The sequence below is a fragment of the Filicampus tigris genome, chromosome 7 (genome assembly GCF_054856515.1).
Source record: "Filicampus tigris isolate MCC_2025a chromosome 7, RoL_Ftig_1.0, whole genome shotgun sequence".
Classification (NCBI taxonomy): Eukaryota; Metazoa; Chordata; class Actinopteri; order Syngnathiformes; family Syngnathidae; genus Filicampus; species Filicampus tigris.
The window spans coordinates 23763076-23782555 of NC_141223.1; the positions used below are offsets into that span (position 1 = coordinate 23763076).

At 43.3% G+C, this 19480-nt stretch overlaps 2 protein-coding genes across 5 annotated transcripts in view; one reads left to right on the forward strand and one right to left on the reverse strand.

Annotated features, from left to right (window-relative positions):
- spred3 (sprouty related EVH1 domain containing 3) lies at positions 1-18222 on the forward strand. 2 transcript variants are annotated; one of them, XM_086036240.1, is made up of 6 exons: positions 1-242; positions 9510-9666; positions 10195-10363; positions 10474-10535; positions 11593-11745; positions 12346-18222. In XM_086036240.1, the coding sequence occupies exons 1-6, from the start codon at positions 232-234 to the stop codon at positions 13348-13350; spliced, it is 1557 nt and encodes a 518-aa protein (XP_085892366.1). In that variant the 5' UTR covers positions 1-231; the 3' UTR covers positions 13351-18222. The 2 variants fall into 2 exon arrangements, with proteins under 2 accessions (XP_085892366.1, XP_085892367.1); XM_086036241.1 differs by lacking the exon at positions 1-242 and adding an exon at positions 9243-9391.
- Positions 16930-19480, reverse strand: part of dhx34 (DEAH (Asp-Glu-Ala-His) box polypeptide 34) — a 13594-nt gene continuing 11043 nt past the window's right edge. For all 3 annotated transcript variants that reach the window (XM_086036228.1, XM_086036229.1, XM_086036227.1), the window contains one exon: positions 16930-18446. In XM_086036228.1, the coding sequence (XP_085892354.1) occupies positions 18307-18446 (140 nt within the window). In that variant the 3' untranslated portion in view covers positions 16930-18306. The remainder of the gene's footprint in view (positions 18447-19480) is intronic.

The window sequence follows — 19480 nt, forward strand, 5'->3', positions numbered from 1 at the left end:
AGGATGCTGCCAGCGGAAAATGGCTGCTGCAACCTCCAGCCGTCCTGTCCTGTCCTGATCGGCCGAGACGACGTCGAGGAGGCCGCGGCGGAGAGGAGGCCGACTGCGGGGAGGCGAGCGAGCGGATGCGGAGACGATGTGAGCCCGATCGGTGTGTGTTTGCTGCGAGGAGGCTGAGCACAGCGAGAGGAGAGCCCGCGGTGGGCTCCGGCGAGCGGGCAACGGCGAGCCATGGAGGGCGAGTAAGTCTCCCGGAATGAATAGCGCTATATGTGATTTTGGGGGTGTTTATTATCACTGACATGACAAAAACACAAACAAACAATCATGCATTAATGTGCTGGTGCATTCTTCCTATTATTTGGTGTTCCGAAAGCCGCCTACATGGCCATTAACACGTCATCTCTATGAATGAAAAAGGACGTGCATGCAGCACTAACAGCCAAGAGAAATAGTCAGAACGATAAGGCCTGCTATGTGAACAATTAGACAGCTTGACATGATGGAAAGTGAGGACAGGAGAATGGAGGTAAAAAGAAAAAAAGAGAAAAAATATGGCGAGTTTGTCTTTTCAGGAGGGGAGGATGAGGAGGAGGGAGGGTGCGTCGCGCCATTCAAGGCGAGAGTCGTCGTGATTTTTTTATCAACGTGTCTCGGCCGTTCATTATGATTTTTAAAGCCAAACTTTATGAATGAAATGCGATTTACCCCCCTCCCCTTGCTTCCCGCTCTCCCCCTCCCCCACCTCACATTCTCATCATCATCATCATCATCATCATCACCCCCCCCTCCATCACTCCTTTTTATTACAAAAAAAGCGAAAAAAAAACAGCAGCAACCTCGCCTTGCTTCTCGCTCCATTCATAAAAAAAAACATGTAGGCTATGTCTTAATGGTTTGCAGTAGCAGGGCGGGATGTAAGCGAGGAAGGAGAAAGGAAGGGAGGAGGGAAGTCGGGAATAAAAGCGTCGTCTGATGGAATTATCGCGATGTTTCTTGAAGAAAAAAACGTGCGCGCGCACACAGCGTTCATTGAAGTGCTGCATGGCGAAACCCCCAATCTTCCTTTTTGTGATTTTTCCCATTTTCTCACCTTGCACTTGAACGTCGCATATGCACACTCATGCATTGGCTGGGTTCGGAATCATTCATTCATTCGTGTAAAGAATTGATTTGTATATAGTACACGGCAAATTTTACTTTGAAATGTTATATATAGTGGAATAGATCTGAATAATTTTGGAAAATAATCTGATTGCGACCACCCCCCCCAATTTCATATGTGATTATTTTTCAAGGTCCTCTTCATACCCCCCCCCCCACACCTCCATATATATATATATATATATATATATATATATATATATATATATATATATATATATATATATATATATATATATATATATATATATATTAGGGCTGTCAAATGATTACAATTTTTAATCGAGATAATCACAATAATCGTAATTCATTGCAAATCAAACTATCTCCAAAATATGCCATATGCAACGGATATATACATTCAACATACTGTTCATATGTAATGTATTTTTATTATTATAAAAATAAATCCTCATGAGATGAAAATTAAAAATGTTAAATTAAAATTAACATTCTTTCTGTAGTAGACAGTATTTTTATTCACCACAGAAACAAAAACGCAAAACAAACAAAGTATGTGGTTGTGTGTGTGCGTGTGTGTGTGTGTGTGCGTGTGTGGGTATTGTACACATTTATATGTGGCCCCTGTCATATTCTTAGAGTTTATGTTTTCCAAGTGGTCTTTGAAGTGCACATGCACGAATGTGATTGGCTCATATGACGGGTGAGTGTTGTGTTAGTTGTGATAGTTGTCGCCATCGCCGACTCCGGAATGTAAAGAAGCCTGGAAAAATCACAGGGATGCTTCTCTGTATGATGTGGGCAACACAGGGCGTATAGTAAACTGCAAGCCGCAACTGCTGCAATATTGTTTTGTGAGTATATATTTATTTATTTATATTGTGCTTAAGTATTTATTCCTTTTTGAGTTGGTTTAGTACAGCTCATTTCCTGAGCGAAGAAGAAACGAAAGAGGTGAATTAGAGCGAGGCTGTTCATGTCTGAATAAAGACGCAATATGTTTTATGCAGGTCCCCTAGTTGAAACAAGGCATTCTGATTAATATTGTGTTTATGGAATATGAGTCAAGCAGCAAAGCCATCTAGCCATCTCAGGGGTCGGCCATTTTATCACGTCTGTCGACTGAAAATGACATCACAGATGCCCTGAGGGCTCAAATAACGACCAATCATAGCTCAGTTTCAGAAAACAGGTGAGCTGGTATTGGTCGTTAACCTGAGCCCTGAGCAACTGTGATGTCATTTTCAGCCGACAGACGTGACAAACTGGCCGCCCCCAGTGATGGCTGGATTAACTCTTATTCCACAAACGCAATATTTATCAGAATGCCTTGTTTCAACTAGTGGACTTGCATATTCTTGAAAAGTAAATATGGTTGGGTTGACTTCCACTTTAATAAAGCATTTGCATAAGAAAATCAATCCTCTTATTCATGTTAAGATATTAAAATTCAAGAAAATAATGGCACAGAAAAATCAAGGGATTTTTTACAACAAATTAAATGTGTGATTAACTGCGAGTTAACTATGAACAAATGTGATTAATCGATTGGCAGCACTAATATATATATATATATATATATATATATATATATATATATATATATTACATTACATATATAAATTAGAAACACAAGCAATAAATTAATTTGAAATTTGACAATAGAAAATATCGTATTTATTATACTCCTATATCACCTTATTGCAGCCTTTGGGATTTGAAAATTCCATTCTAGTACATTGCATGTTGATTTGAACTTGATTAACTGTTAAGCCCAATACACTATAAAAAACACAACTTATTCTTTGGCGTGAAACAGTAATTTAAGTTGGAAAAACTTGGCAACATAGTTAGTTCAGCAACAGTGCAAGCAAGTTGTTTTTACTTTACTTGTTTTTACTTTACTTGTTTTTAATATATCTTTCAAATTGAGGTTCAATAAAAGGGTCAACCGTTCTGTAAACTCTTATTTCTTTGTTATAAAATGCAGAAAATACTATTTCTACGGCAACAAAACGTAAGACATTGAGCTTAATTGCTCCACTTAGATGATCTAAGTTTGTTGACTTTGAGATCACTCAACATTTTTTTACAATGAACAGTGAACTACATAGTTCCCTCAAAATGTTTTTGAGTGGAGTAACAATTGAATAAATGGAAATGCCTCTATAATATTGTACTTCACAGAAACATACAATAATGACATTATTTAATCTAATGTAAAGAATCCATTTTTGACACATTTTCTAATCTATTCAGTGTTGTGCTGCTCCTTCTGGTGCCTCCATGTGGATATAAATGGAGCCCGTCAAAACTCGTCAGTAAGCCATATTACTAGTCATTCTTTACAAAGGATGTTGTATTAACAAAATATCCATGTCTCAATGAACGGTTATTCGAATTGATACACATTATAATGGATTTAGCATTACGCTTTGAAAATCTTCCGGGTGGGGCTAGCGCGGCGAAATCGCGACGAAGGTGCATATGACGTCATCGAGCCACGTCTCTGACTTGCTCGTGGTTTTTCTTCTCATTCATTTCGATTCTTCTTTACTTAAATAATAAAAATGGAGCAACCCATACTTATCGGCAGCTTGTCATCACCATCTTCAAAGTCTGAAGACGACCACATTGGGCTAGTGATGTCACGCGTCAAACGTCCAGTGGGCATACGTATCTCACGAAAATATCGAGATTTCTTTATCTTTTTTGAGGCCTTTTCATTACATTTTTACCAAAGTAATCATTGGAATCTTCTTATTTGTACCTTTACTCCTTTTTAAAAAAGTGTGTGTCATCTTCCTAACTGGTTATCCTGTACAACAAGGATCACCAAGTCCGGTCCTCAAGGGCACCTATCCTGCACGTTTTCCATCTCTCCCCGCGGCAACACACCTGATTGAAATGAGCAGCTCATCAGCAAGCTTTTCAGAAGCCTGATAACGATACAGATCATTTTAAACAGGTGTGTTGCAGCAGGGAGAGATGGAAAACATGCAGGATAGGTGCCCTTGAGGACCGGACTTAGTGACTCCTGCTGTACTGGGTCACGGGGAGGTGGAGCCTATCCACTTGGAGCCTATCCCAGCTGACAATGGGCGAAAGGCAGGCAGACTACACCCCGATCTGGTCGCCAGCCAGTCGCATGGCACACACACACACACACACACACACACACACACACACACACACAGACACCGTCACTGAGCGGGAACCGACCCAACGCTTCCTGAACACAACTCCGGCGTGTGCCACTGTCAGTGACTCGTGTTAAAAAAAGTTTTTATGGTAACGTTTTTTGTGTGCATCCCATACACTTAAATACATTTCATGGGGTGTAGTGTACATTTTTACTTTTACTTAAGTACACAAGTTAAATCAATACTTCGACTTTGATCAGTCTTTTCTTTTCTGTACTTCATACTTAAGTACAGAGTGTGAGTACTTAATGCCACCTCCCACTCACTTCACATTCAAACTGCATTAAAAAGGTCAAACTCACTGTATATTACATTATAGGGCACTATATGTATCTAGTGTTAGTGTCATGTTAAAGGTCTGGCTTGTTAGAAAGCCCACATTGTTTTACTATTAGTAATTGTTGGCATTTGATATAATTCATTAAGTTTCCATACAGTGCTGAGATGTCCCACACTGTGAGCAGGCATTGAACGTTACTCGAGCGCTAAGTGTTGATAGCGAGTGACAGTGATTCTTTTCTTTTTCCTCCTTGGACACAGCTAGTAGTTTGTTTGTGCCAGCAAACGCCGTAGTTGCAGATTTCCCGTGTTTCACCACGTTTGTTGTTGTGTGTAAATGTTAAAAGGTGAGTTTAATAATTTAGGTTCGTGTCAGGTAACTGCTGTACATAATAGCCTAGATATGTTCTCGTGAGTGATGTCACGTTGATGAACACTAGTTAGTTATTTCGGCTAGTACGCTAACTATTCTAGTGATGAAACGTGTGAAGGTGTATTGTATGTATTGTTTGGCTGTTTAATTGCTTAATACAGTGAATTGTAAAGTTTAGGCATATTGTTCATTTGTGGATGTGCATTGGATGATGTTGCGAGGTTATTCTTTGTGCTGTTGCAGACCACAATAAATAGACGTGTCAAGTGGAATATGGGCCTGTGTTCTCTGACAGGAGCACCCACATCCATACCTTGCCACTCTAAAATAGAGTCAGCTGGAGACATCATACCAATCATATGATCTCTCCGTTTTCTGGCTATTATAGAGAACTACAAATAATCCCAAAATTTCAGTCAACCATAAAAAAAGATATATAAACGAGGACACAAGCAATATGTTTCTGAAAATGATGGCTGTTTCACCATCTCTGAATGCAGAGACTGTTGATGAACTTCTGGATAAATGGAAAATCTCAAATGTCCTGGATAGAGTGACCAGATCCAAACTCACCAGATGTGGGACAGGGAGTATGCTTGTTCGGGACAATGTGGGACGCAGCTGAAGCTCGCGACGGACACCAAAAATGCATATGACACAGTTTGTCAACTGTTCAGTAACATGTAATGTAATAAACTGTAACAAAATAACAATTATAGATCTACAAATAAAAACACAGAACAGAGAATTGCAGTTGAAATTATCTGCAGTTACAAAAATACTGCTAGTAAAACTGCTAGTAAAATGGTAAATCTCTGAGACATTAATATCAATAGGACAGGGGCAGAGCCAGAACGTGGCTAATGGGTGGGCCTGGAAAAATCAGGGTGGGCCTGAATATTTCTCTCACTGAGCACAGTCCTCCTGTCCAGACACATCTTTTATTCAAATAAAATGACAAACTGAATAATATGAAGTTCAGATCCTTCTTAGACAACCAAAATTATGCCATTCTTAATATTCAATACAATAAAAAACACAACAAAACACATTAAATTCCAAAATAATGTCATATTAATTTACAACAAATTTAAAAGTTTTTTTTTTTTCATGAATCTCACTGGGTGGGCAGTCTGTCAATCTGGGTGGGCCTGTGCACACCCGGGCCCAGCCATAGGTCCGCCCTTGCAATAGGGGCTCACAATGAAGGCTGAAATTAGTCAGTCTCATCATATCTTGAGGTAGATGCACTTTAACAATAGTCACACACACACAATAAAACCTTGTCAAATCTCAAGAGAACATGTAGAGCATGAAGTGCAGTAACAATTTACTACAGTAACAAAGACAGGCTACTACAACTACTGCAATTCAAATTATTTTCAAATTAAACAGCCGCAGCATAAAACGAAAATAATACAAGTATATCAAAAATAGTCAGGAGATAACAATACTACAATCAATCACCATAGCAGCACTGTGCACTTCCAGAAGCAAGGAAAACACTGATGAAACACTTTCGGTTAGTATTTCACTTTTCTCCATAACGGCAACAGCAGCCACAAAGTTCACAGAAAGCTTTATCTGACTTTATCTGGCTTCACCCACGGACAATGAGTTCCCAGACCTTGTTGTAACCGCATTTCATTTTCTTTGCAGTCTTCTTACTTTCCTTAGAGTCCTCCATTTTCATTAATTCATCACAAATGTATGGAACGCGTCGCTAAAATGCTTGTTTTTGGTAGGCGTATCTTTAAAAACAACTACTGTATTGCCTGCATGTGCGCCCGGCTGTTTGAGCAGCATACCCCCTGCCTCTCACGGTCTCACACGCAGACAGTCACACCCGCCCCCCGAACACCATAACCCCCACCCCCACCCCCCCACACACACAGCCCGAGACCCGCCTCCATAATAGCCTCCACTGTGTGTTGTCTGCTCTCCTCACACAGGCGTTTGATAAAAAACAAGATTTGAGACGCACGTTTGAAATTTGGTGCCTGCCGCATGCGAGACAGCGAGTCAATTTGCGGGACGCATCAAAAATCTTTAAAATGCGGGACAGTCCCGCGCAAATCGGGACATATGGTCACCCTAGTCCTGGATGCTGTTGCTCCTCTCAAAACTAAGACCATTTCCAGAGCTGGGCACTTGACCATTTTTTGCCGGTCCGGCCGCGACCCTCCACCCTTGACTTGGGTACCCTTCCGGCCATATTCATAAACATTGTCGGCCCCTGCCCCATTCCGCCCCCGACCCAAAAAAAAAAAAAAAAAAAAAGCGTCCGTGATTGACGTTGCTGCGGAAGGGACGCTAACGGCAGAGGTTTTTTAAGGATTATTAGCTTCAAATGCGCCAGTAGTATTTACCCAACTGCGTGCTTCCTTGCATTACGAGCCCCGGGATAGGATTTGTCGCATTGTATAATTATTTGGGTCCTATAATTATAGAGAAGAGTCGTAGAAGAAGAAGTCGCAGAAGTCGTATTCAAGTTACTTATTTATTTTGCACACTTCCTAGCCTTCAAAATAAAAGCATACCAGCAAACCACTAAACACTGCAGGTTTGCTATGGCGTATTTCCGGAAGTAGTGAACGCCAGAAAAAGTACATGAACTCCACCTTGATGTGCTAGCGTCTGAATATGCTCGTGGACACAAATTGTTTTGAAACAAGTCGGGGGGCGTCGCTTCAGAAAGGCAGTGACAACAATGCATATCGTGCCTGCTACAACCATAAAGGGATGACTAGACGATGCATTTAATTTTATTGCGAAAATGATCTGGAAGGTGGCGGCTAAGGGGGAACGTGGGTGAGTAGCTTGTTTACTTTGAGTGAAGGGACTTTGCAGCAGCAACGAGCTGCGTGGCTCATCCGTCCGTCTCCGTGTGGGAAACTGTATGTCATCGCAACATGTGAGACAGCAACGTGCGCTCAAGCGTGTTTGTATTTCCTCATTGTCACATCAAGTAACCCGCGCCTCCCACCTGCAACTGGGGCATACCATTACAAGAGGGGGCGGAGGGGCAATACCATAATCCCTATAACAGCAGTTGTCGCTCGCGCAGACGCGGGAGTAGAAAGAAGCCTAAAAGAAGCCTATCACCGAGTAGGCTGAGATGATTTGGCCGCCTCGCGAGCACGTCACACGCATGAGGGCTGATTAGTGGGCCGGACTAAAATCAACTTCCGGCCATGCTTAGTCCAGGAATTTTTTTTAATTTGTCACCCCCCACCCCTCCGCCCCAAAAATGGGCATCCGACCGGGCCGGAGGGTCCGACCGGTCCGGCCCAGGGACGGACTGCCCAGCTCTGACCATTTCATGTCGACCGAAAACATCTTGCAGGTGCACTACGAGCGTAATGACTTTGAAATCAAAGTGCATGAAAGCGGAGCGTAAGTGAGAAAAAACTAACTCCAAGTTCATTTTTAACCTCTACAGAGAATGTCTTTGTAAATGTAACAAAGAGTTAGTCAAATCTAGACAAAAACACTTTTCTGAAATCATTAGTAAGAACCTAAACAATAGACGCACTCTATTGCTGTGTAGTTATAGTTCGCCAATGTTGGCAATCACAGTTACACAGATATATCTATACCAACCATATGGATTGTGTCACTGTCTAGAACAAATTAACAACTGGATGAATCAAAGTTTCCTTCAGCTAAACTAAAACAAAACAGAAGTAATTGTTTCCGGCAATAAATAAAAGAGGATTGCTGTTTGACAACACCTGGAGTCACTTTCTGTAGAAACCAAAGACGAAGTCCAAAATCTTGGGGTGCTGATAGACTCAAACTTGACTTTCAGCAATCATATAAAAATCCATCAACAGCCTTTTACCAGCAGAAAAACATATCCAGACTAAAGGGTTGCATGCTGCAAGCAGACCAGAAGAAACTTATCCATACATGCTTTCATCTCCACGTCACATGCACGCAGGTGCCCCACTCCTGACACTCAGCTAAATAAATAAAAAGAAAACAGCATTGTATACCTTTAGGTCACGCAAACGCAATGACATGTGCCTCATATGATTTTTATTTCACCGATCACCACACTGTGCGTGTGTGCCTGTTGTTTTTATTTGTTATTTTTACTTTACTTGGTGGCTTGTCTGCTGTGCGGCGCTTGCTTGTGACGTGATTTATGTTCTCGACGCCGATTCGCTGTCGCCGACAACGGGCGGGCTGGGACCACGTGGGTCGGCCGAAAATACAGACAGAAACTTAATGACGGATAGACGATGCCCACCCCTGGTAAATGCTCGTAGTTTTAAGTTGGCTTTCGCGGCATGTTGGCGGCATGTTACCGTCATGCATACTACTAGCATGAGCAAGTGTCTTTGGGGCTGGCTTGACTTGTCTTCCCGACAGAGCACACCAAATAAATAGTTACGCAAGGCACAAGGTAGAAAACATTCTTGGAGTATTTTGTTTTTAAATCGTCGCACCGCAATTAATAGAGGACTCGTATCACCTACGGTCATGGGTCGCACTCTCACGTTGTCTTTTCCGGTCCCCCCCAGCGTGCGTGTTCGCGCAGTGGTGATGACACGTGACGACTCCAGCGGCGGCTGGGTGCCCCTTGGCGGGGGCGGCCTCAGTCACGTGGTCATATGCAAGGGCCGAAGCCACAAGCGGAGGGAGTACGTCATTCGTGGGGAGAGGCTGCGTGACCGAGCGGTGAGCACAATATGATGTTGTTTTAGTTATTTGCCGTGGGGTTGTAATATCTTTTTGCAAAGAGTTTTGAATGGAGCAAATTGGTTCAATTCATTCCGTGAGGTTTACCAAAACATTTCCCCATAGAAATGTCATTAGTTCGTTCCACTCGCTCAAACAGCAAACTTATTTTTGCTGCGTCAGAAAAATAGCATCGTACCAAAACATGTAGAATGTAGAGAATATAAAGAAAAAAACTGCTGTTAATTACGATACACACCACAGTATTCGTGTGTTGGATGCGTGCCTTAGAGGAGCTCAGCCTAGCGAGTGACATCAGGAGCTGGAGTCGGGTTGGCCGGTGTCCTGAAATTCCTTCCTACCCCTGTTATTTCTGTGCGAGCATCTGGGTGAGAGTTGTGACCAACAGTAACTCCTTGCGAGTGTTTTGCGTTCTCCATGCCTCCATTCAACTTTTGCAAATGACAAAGACCTGGATGAATGAGCTTTACACAGACATGTTGTGATAGCTTATGTGTGTGTGTTTAGCCGGTACTGGAATGTGCTGTGCAAAGGGGCCTGGTCTACAACAAGGTGAATCCCATCTTTCATCACTGGCGAGTGGACGAGCGCAAGTTCGGCCTGACCTTCCAGAGTCCCGCAGATGCCATCTCCTTCGATAAGGGCCTACAGGCTATCATCGACAAGCTGGACCGAGGTGGGCGTGTAACCCGCCAAGCTATAGTCCCCATATTTAAAAAATTTGAATAATAAATAAATAAAGCGAGGGTCAAACAATGGAAACATCTCTCCTCTGATACATTTCAGGCTCTGACTCGCCCTCATCATCCACGCCAGAGGAGGCGGACACGGAGGATGATGGGCAAACTGTGAGTATCCAAGTGTTTTTTTTTTTTTTTTGTTCCGGTCCCAAACAGAAGTCCATTTATGTCCCTTAAAGCAGAAGTCAACCCAAACATATATTTTTTTCAAGTATATGTTCTCTGCAGGCCCACTAGTTGAAACAATGCAATATGATTACCGGTAATATGAACTACAGTATGAGTTAAGCAGCAAAATCTTCCTGTTTTTAGCCATCTCTGGGGGGCGGCCATTTTGTCACCTCCGTCGACTGAAAATGACATGAAAAGAGACCCTCAGGGCTCAGATAACGACCAATCAAGGCTCAGATGTTTTCTGAAGCTGAGCTATGACAAAATGGCTGCCCCTAGAGATGGTTAAAAACGGGTGGATTTTGTTGTTTAACTCATAATCCAGAGACATAATATTGATCAGAATTCTGTGTTTCAACTAGTGGGCCTGCATAAAACATATCCTTAAAAAAAATTTTAAGCAAACATTTTTTTGTCAAGAATATGTTCTATGCAAGCCCACTAGTTGAAACAAGGCATTCTGATAAATATTGCGTTTGCGGAATAAGTGTTAATCCACTCGTTTTTAGCCATCTCTGGGGGCGGCCATTTTGTCTTCTGTCGACCGAAAAATGACATCACAACTGCTCACGACGACCAATCACGGCTCAGATTCAGAAAACAGGTCAGCCGCGATTGGTCGCTGTAAGCAGTTGTGATGTCGTTTTCGGTCGACAGAAGACAAAATGGCCGCCCCGAGAGATGGCTAAAAACGAGTGCATTTTGCTGCTTAAGTCATATTCCACAAACGCAAAATTAATCAGAATGCAGTGTTTCAACTAGTGGGCCTGCTGTGAACATATTCTTGAAAAAAATATGTTTGGGTTGACTTCCGCTTTAAAAACAAAAGACAAAACAAAAAAAAAAACCGATGGCGACCTGGTATATGTACACATCTCCAAAAAGTACATACCGGCAGGTAGAACATTTTTGGTTCTTCCCTGAGTGACAAGCTAAAGGATCCCCTCAAGATTTTGAAGTGTTGAAACACGGGATGATGTGCGACCTCTGCCAGTCCCATACAGGCAGCGAGTCATCGTCCAACAGCAGGAAGGAAATGCTACCCAAGCCCATCACCATCGTGACCAGCGAGTCGTCCTCCACCTGCTTCGTGCGGACTGAGGAGTTTGCTTTTACATCCGGCGTTACCACACAGGCACCTGTCCAGGTAGTCCAGACAGCTTTGAGTCAGTGTTGGGTTCTCAAATGTGTTGTTTCCGCCAAGTGGTCCAGCTCAGTTCAGTTCCGTTCAGAAGGGTGAATCCTGATCTGGTGTGTTTCCAGTGGAGGGAGTCTAGGCCAGTGGAAGTCAGGATGCAATAATGGGTAAATATTGAATTCAATTGAATTTGGTTACACCAGTCATTCCTATTAATTAAACAGATCATGAATAGTAGTAGTTATGTTCAACTGGTGTGAGGATTATGAGGGGGTCCTTGGAATTTCTCCCTGGACTCAAAAGGTTTGGGAAGCCCTGGTCTGGGCAGCCAATGATTGAAAAAAAAAAATAGATAAAAAAAAAGCTGTAAAAATCAGCACAGTAAGGGTTGATCTGATCTGTAAAGCTTGGTAGGTGGTGGGCGCAGGGGTAAGTGGGGTAACTCAACACCTGAAAGCGCTGCGTTTGTTGTGGTCATGCAGAAAGTGAAATAAAGGTGAAAGTGACCTCCACTCGAGTGAAATTTGATATCAATCGAGACGTGATCTAAAACCCGGCAGCAGCAGGCTGTGCTCTTCCTGACTCTGTAACTCTACACCATCTGTGCAGATCCACGCCAGGCCGGGACAACACCAGCTCACGCAAATGACCGCCGCCTTGAATCCCCCTTCGCCGCCGCCGCCTCTGCCTCCAGCGCCACCGTCCCCTCCCGCGGGCCCACCAGCCTCGTCGCCACTGTCCCCCCTCTCGCCCACCATTTCCCTGCTGGAGGAGGGGGACCTGTGCAGCGTGGATCCCTGCAAGGACCTGTGGGGGTCAAGAGGATATGAGGACTATCGACGAGCGGGGGCCACCAGAACTATGGTTGGGGGGCTGACCGGAGGCGTGGTTGTAAGTAGCGGAGGGAGCCTGCAGGACAAATCGGAGCTGTGCGTGGTCCGCTTTGAGAAGGAGATGTCCGGGATGGGCACGGGCGGCTGCGACGTCACAGTCAGTCTGGACAGCAAGGCGGCCCAGCGTCTGTCCTCGTCCTCGCCCACCTGCATGTCCATCCCCAACGCTGTGTCCGGCGTGTCCTCAGGGGCCGGCTCCCCCCAGGAGGCCGGCAAAGGCTCCCCCTCGCCCTGCTGCATACACACCTCCCTGGCCACGCCCCGCTCACGGACTCGTAAGAGGGGCGGCGGCGGGGCCTGCGGGGACCCGGGCGCCATCTCCCCCGATGACGACAGTCCGTGCCCGCCGGCGTCGTCGTCGTGCTCGTCCCGCTGCGTGTACTGCCGCTCCGTGTTCAGCGCCTCGGAGAACGGGCGGGGCCGCTGCAGGGACGCCCCGGACCCGGCCCTGCACTGCCTGCGCCAGTGGACCTGCGTGTGGTGCGCCGAGAGTCTGCTCTACCACTGCATGTCGGACTCCGAGGGCGAGTTCTGGGAGCCGTGCTCGTGCGACGACTCCATGGGGGGTCATCCGCACCCCTTGTGTTGTGCCCGCTGGTTGGCTCTCGTGGCCCTGTCGCTCTTTGTGCCCTGCATGTGCTGCTACCTGCCTTTGCGCGCCTGCCTGCGTTGCGGCGAGCGGTGTGGCTGCTGCGGGGGAAAGCACAAGGCGGTGCGGTGAGACCAGGCTCGGGGTGGGAAGCGATGGGGGGGGGGGGGGCGGCGGAAGTTTTCCTTGACGTGACCCTCCGAAGCCCCCTACAGCCTTCCACTGCATTCCGCTCTTTCTCTTTTCAACCCGGGGGCCTTCTTGGACTGGGGGGTGCATCGCACTCAGACCACCTTTCACGGAGCCTTTCATTGTGGATCTACGCCGACATCCAGTTGGCGACTCGAGACTTAACGCAAGGATGAGGGTGGGTAATGTGTACACTGTTACGGAACGCCCGTTTGGAAGGAAAAAAAACATGTTTTATTTTTTATACAGACACTCCCCAATTTATGCACAAGTGACTGTACCTCATTATTTTGGCTTTTTTTGTCACTAGATATTAGTTAAAAGCATTAGACCCAGTGCTGGGCATTCCGCACATGTAACGGACCGGTCCGTCTATCCGCCCGCGACGACGCCCGTTTTGTAGGCGATAAAAGATAAGCGGGAAACATAAAAAAAATAGTTGGAAGCGGAATTTTTATCCGTCTATTTTTGCGGTGAGGCTTCAATGGTTTCTGTAACAAGGGTACCTAGGTGGTAGGCGATAATAGAATCAAATGCCCAGCTCTGATTAGATCAATACAATTTCAGTAGTGCAGTGTTTTTCACCATTTACTGTACCAAGGCACACATAATATCAAAACAAAAACATCACGGCACGCCAACAAATGAAAATGTCTCTCATAGTACAGCTATAGTGATGATCTTGTCTTACTTGCAAATGTCTTCAATCTGAAATCCGGAAATTGTTTGGTTGAGCACAAAGCTAAGATAGCCCTGCTAAGCCCTGTCGCGAATAATGAAAATCTGTGAGTAATTAACATTCTAAAAAGGGTTATAATTGTAAAGGTTTATAAGATGGCAGCAAAGCACAATGTTTGCCTCAATGAAACTCTTAAAATTCACTTCAGCATTGTCCCTTGGCAACAAGATGCCATAATTTGATCTCTTATGGCAGGGCATAAAAACATCCAAAAACTGTGACCATGAATAGAGAAAAAACTGGAAAGAAGACTGACAAAACAGTCTAATCCGGACTAGTAGGGGAGATGGTTGTCCACTTTCTACTCTTAAAATGCTGTCAGTCAGGTAGGAGGCGATAATGGTCTGAAGAAATTATGCAAGGAAAGAAGTTTGCACCGTGTTTCTCTAACGTCTCATCATAAATATACTGGCAGCATTGGGGTCTCCATGTTGGGGTCCTGATGCTCAAACATAAGGAGACCCCTCACTAGCCTCGCCTAAGCGCTGCCTGGCACGGTTTGTGGTAAAACGTACAACACTGAAGGTTGCGCAACACAAAATTCGGACTTACCGAAGTATAATATATATATTTTTTTATATATAACTAACATGGAAGTGTTCATATGTCCAAAAAGTTCATAAGTAGGGGAGTGTCTGTAATTGGTATATTTTATTAAATGTGACAATGACCCCCCCCCTCCCCCCCCTCCCTTCCCCACCAATGGTGCACACAAACTCACAGGAGGTCCTCCAGGGGTTTGGTGTTAGCCCGTGTAGTGCTGACAGATGTTGCCCTTTACCTCCGAAATTACCTCACGGCGGGAAAAATAAATAAACACGAGAGAGCGAGCCTTGGAGAAAATATCGACAAACGCATGAGAACAATTATTAGTAAGGGGGAAGTTGCAATGACAACCACTAGCCAAAACGACGATATAAGGAATGCGTTACAACACTTTCACATGCACCTATCACCTCGCCACCCCGCCCTAAAGAAACACTACTAACCTAATCTGTGGACGTGTCAATGCCTCCAACCAAAAGATTAAAAAAAAACCAAGTAAAAAAAAAAAAAACAAGTGCAATGAACAATGTATTTCAAGAATATTTTTGTACGTCACGTTAGGAGAAAAGTGTGGTAACCGACTACTGTCGTGTTATTGTGACCAACAGGAAGAGGCCACATTAGCTATGCTCACGGAATCCAATGAGATTAAGCGCATGAGCTCTATAAAGCAGTGCTTCCCAACCTTTATTGAGCCAAGGCACACAAATGTCATTGCAAACCATGAAACAAGAATGGCACAAAAAGTATATGCAGTGTTCCACTGCTATTAGCGGAAAAGAGGGACCAAGCCCTGCTGAGAATAACAAAAGTCCGTGAGTAAATGATGCCCCCGAAAAAGTGTGAACATTTCCTATAAGACCTAAGCAAAGTACTGTCGTGTTATTCAATAACCCGCGTTGAGTCCGACTGTAAGTATAGCGTGACAATTTATTATTTCCCAGCATCCCCCCTCTGTCCCTGACGTCATCCGGAACATCTCCGCCGTTCTATCGTACAAAGATTCTGCAAAATGGTCAAGTGTTACTTTTGTCCAAATGAGGCTCCTGGATTAACTTCAACATTATTTTTTGGGCACTAAGATGCTTCAAGATGGTGCCAAAATAATACTTTTATTGGTTGAATAAGGGAAGATAGATTCCCCTCCAACGATCAATTTTCAAATGGCGAACCGCGGTGCCCTCGTCTCAGTTAACTCACAAATTTACTGACTCATCGTGTACTTCAAGACACTATTATTCTAGTGTATGAATGGCAACACGATGAGAAAACAAGTTAATTGGACCTTATGCTATCTAGTGGAAGAGCATGTAGTTGTTCTGCCTGCCACCATACATCACTAGCATAGAGAGATGATCAAAAATACGTTATTTGTGAAATAAATGTACATTTTTGGACCAATTCAGTGAAATTGGCACACCTGTTTGCTCATTTCTCATGGTACTGTACAGTGAAGTACACAGAGGTTGGGAATCGCTCCTATAACCAATGACAATTACCACAATAATAACAATTATATTTGTATTTCACATTGCATTCGATTCGCCTGGCGTACCGAATAAAATGGCCCGGGTAAGCAGCAAATGGCTGCTTCATGCAAGCTTTGAGAGAGACATACAAGCTGCTCCTTGAAATTCCCGCTTCCCCTCATGTTTTTAAAAAAAATGTATTTCATTTTTTATTTTTTTACTTCCACAGTTCCACATTGTGGTCCACTTTGCTGACTCTGGCTATATTCACAGGACTATAAGACATTTTTACTGGCCATATTAAACGGTAAACACGATTCAGAATGCAGACCTCTGATAGAGATTGACTACAACAAAATGCCTCTTCTTGTTACGAGTTCCCCTCACGATTCCATCGAGTGCAACAACTGCTCCGGTTTGCAAACAAAGGCTCGGAGAGATTTAGGGCCCGTTCCCCTGTAGCTGTGTGACATACTGTAGTTTTATAACAAAAATCAAACAATTTGTCATGTCATTTTTCTGTTCTCATATGCAAGTGGTTGTCAATAAATTGGCATATTATCATATTAAAGTTCAATTCAAAAAGTGAAACTTATTTACAGATTCAATAATAATCAAATGAGAAAATACTTTTCAGACATAAATTCCAGTCTGTATTAAATATCATTTGAAATATGTCTTTTGGAATATTCCTATTTCCTTAGAAGGCAAATTCTGGGTATGGCCGAAGCTATAAAATATAAAATCATGAAGTATTTCACTCATATATTGCCTAACATTGACTTTTTTAATTGAACTAGTGGAATAAGTTATGTTTTCCGCTATATTTTGATATACTGAGATGCAACAATAGTCACGTTTCCACCAAGAGGTACTGAAAAGCGGGACATTCCGGCCTAGAAATCCTACGACCTTTTATAATGGAGACGGAATAAAATGCGTACAGTACCAAACTGCTTTTTATCCTCATTCACACTCCGCAAACTGGCTCCATCGGCACCAGAACAGAAGAGCTTGCGTTTGATCCGGCAGGAACATAAAACGTCTTTGTTCGTGTAACAATTATGACTTTATTCTCATAACATTACATCTTCTTTGCTCTAAAAAATTGGAATTAGTTATCACATCATTACAAGTTTGAGGTGAAAAACAGGCAACTTATAACACGTGCTGGTTACGTTTAATTTGTGTACGGATTTTGAGGCGGTCCTTGGAAAAACATTTCCCTGTAAGTGGCTCCCTTGACCCAAAAAGTTTAAGAACTCTTGCCTTATACACAGAACAGGGAGCACTACGCCTGACAATTGACAATTAAGTGACAACACTCTCTCTCTCTCTCTCTCTCTCTCTCTCCACCAAAACGGAACCCAGCCACATTTCGGTCCAATTCCAATTAGTTGAAACCCGCCATGACACAGTTGATCCCGGGCCACTTTTTGAGTGAATCAACTCATCACAACAACAATAACAAAATCACTAATAAGTTGCTCTAGGAAAGTAAACTGCCATTCCCCAAGCTCCCCCACAAACACGCACACATGCACACACACACACGTCCACTGGCTGACTTGAAGACGCAGATGGACCAAAGCCGTAAAAAGAAGCCATCGTGCACGCACGTGCGCGCACACACACACGTTTGTTACTTCCGCTTCACACGTGCAGATGGCGTTCCCGTCCACACACTCTCGCAGACCCCCTGCCCGTTCTTACATCTTAATAAATGTGCCTTTTGATTTGAGTAATCAATACCTTATGATTTACCTGAGTAACTCTGTATTCAGTACTGTTGACCTTATTTCTTTTCTGCCAATGTGCATATTTCCAAATGTATGTATTATTATTATTATTATGAGTTTCAAAGTAATTAATGAAATATGACCTGTTTTATTATTTATTTATTACAATATTTATTCAGATTCTTTTTTGGTTTTGTTTTTTCTCCCTTGAGGCAGGTTTTTATCTTCCGTGCTGTCTTACTTCTGACTTTGTGCCAATGTGCTGCTTTGAGGTGTTACATATCGTGGGTTTGTATCATTATTAAACCCTCACTCTATATTTTAAAAACTCCTTCTCTCGCTTGATGTTCATTTCTTCAGCTCAATGAAACCATGATGGCTTTTTACAGTCTTTTTCTTCAAAGTTCTACTTAGAAGAGCACATGTGCTGCCTTTTGTGCTTGAGGATCTCCGTGGACGTGAGCGTCAAGTCTTGGTCGCAAACGTCGCAGTGGTAGACTCGGCACAGGCTGGAGGAGGACAGGTTGGGCTTTACCACGTCCATCCCTAAGGAAAGAATAAAGACACCCTGCATCAAATAAAATTCAAACACAGAGCGCTAAAGGGACATAAAAAAAGAGAAACACCTTAGTATCTTGTGCACACCGGATACTAAAGCTCCCGCAATTGACAATAACGCATGCAAAGGTTACAAATGCATGTGCACCAGATAACCCCTGTGAGCTGGATACTAATGGTGCGCACCGGACACTACTACACTAGATATGAGCCCGTGCTCACCACATTATAATGCACCAGATACAAATACTTGTGCACCAGGTACTAATACGTGTTAACCCATTAAAGCCGGGAACGCACAAGCGCGTTTCTACCACTAAAGCCGGGAGAGAGTCGATGTCATTTTTAAAAAAAATCGAATTCTCAGTCTCTCAGCCAATGAAATGCATCAGAATATACATGTGACGGTGTCGTGAGTTGTCGGAGGATATCCAGATTTTTTTGAGCAGTAATTGAGGCACAGTCGATCGTGGGAGCTCTGATATAAGTCACAAACTTTTTTGAGTCAAGGCACATTTATTTCATTGAAAAAATCCCGCGGCACACAAGCAGCTGATATTGTGAAAAAAAAGCTTATTTTAACAAAATAAGTGTTTTATTGTTTATATCAGCATTTTTTAACATTGAAGAATGACGTTATACTATAACATCTTGAATAGGAATTAAATAAACACAAAGAAAAAATATTTCATCATGTTTCATATTGATATTTAGTGTGAAACATGGGCCTGTTTGGATAAACATGAGTCACTAATTCGCTTGCCTCTAAACAAAGACAATTAGCTACCTGCTGCTGCCACCTGCCGGTATGGAAGAGTACTACAATGTAGTGAAGCCATGATTACGCTGCCGGGCGCTAGACCGCACAGGCACACAAATTAGATCATTTCCCACGGCACACCTGACAATATCTCGTGTGTAAACTGTGTGCCGCAGCACACAAAGTTTGAAAAACACTGATGTAGCTCGTGTACTTTAAAACCGTGAAACCATCCAAACGTGATATATGGTTAAGATATATG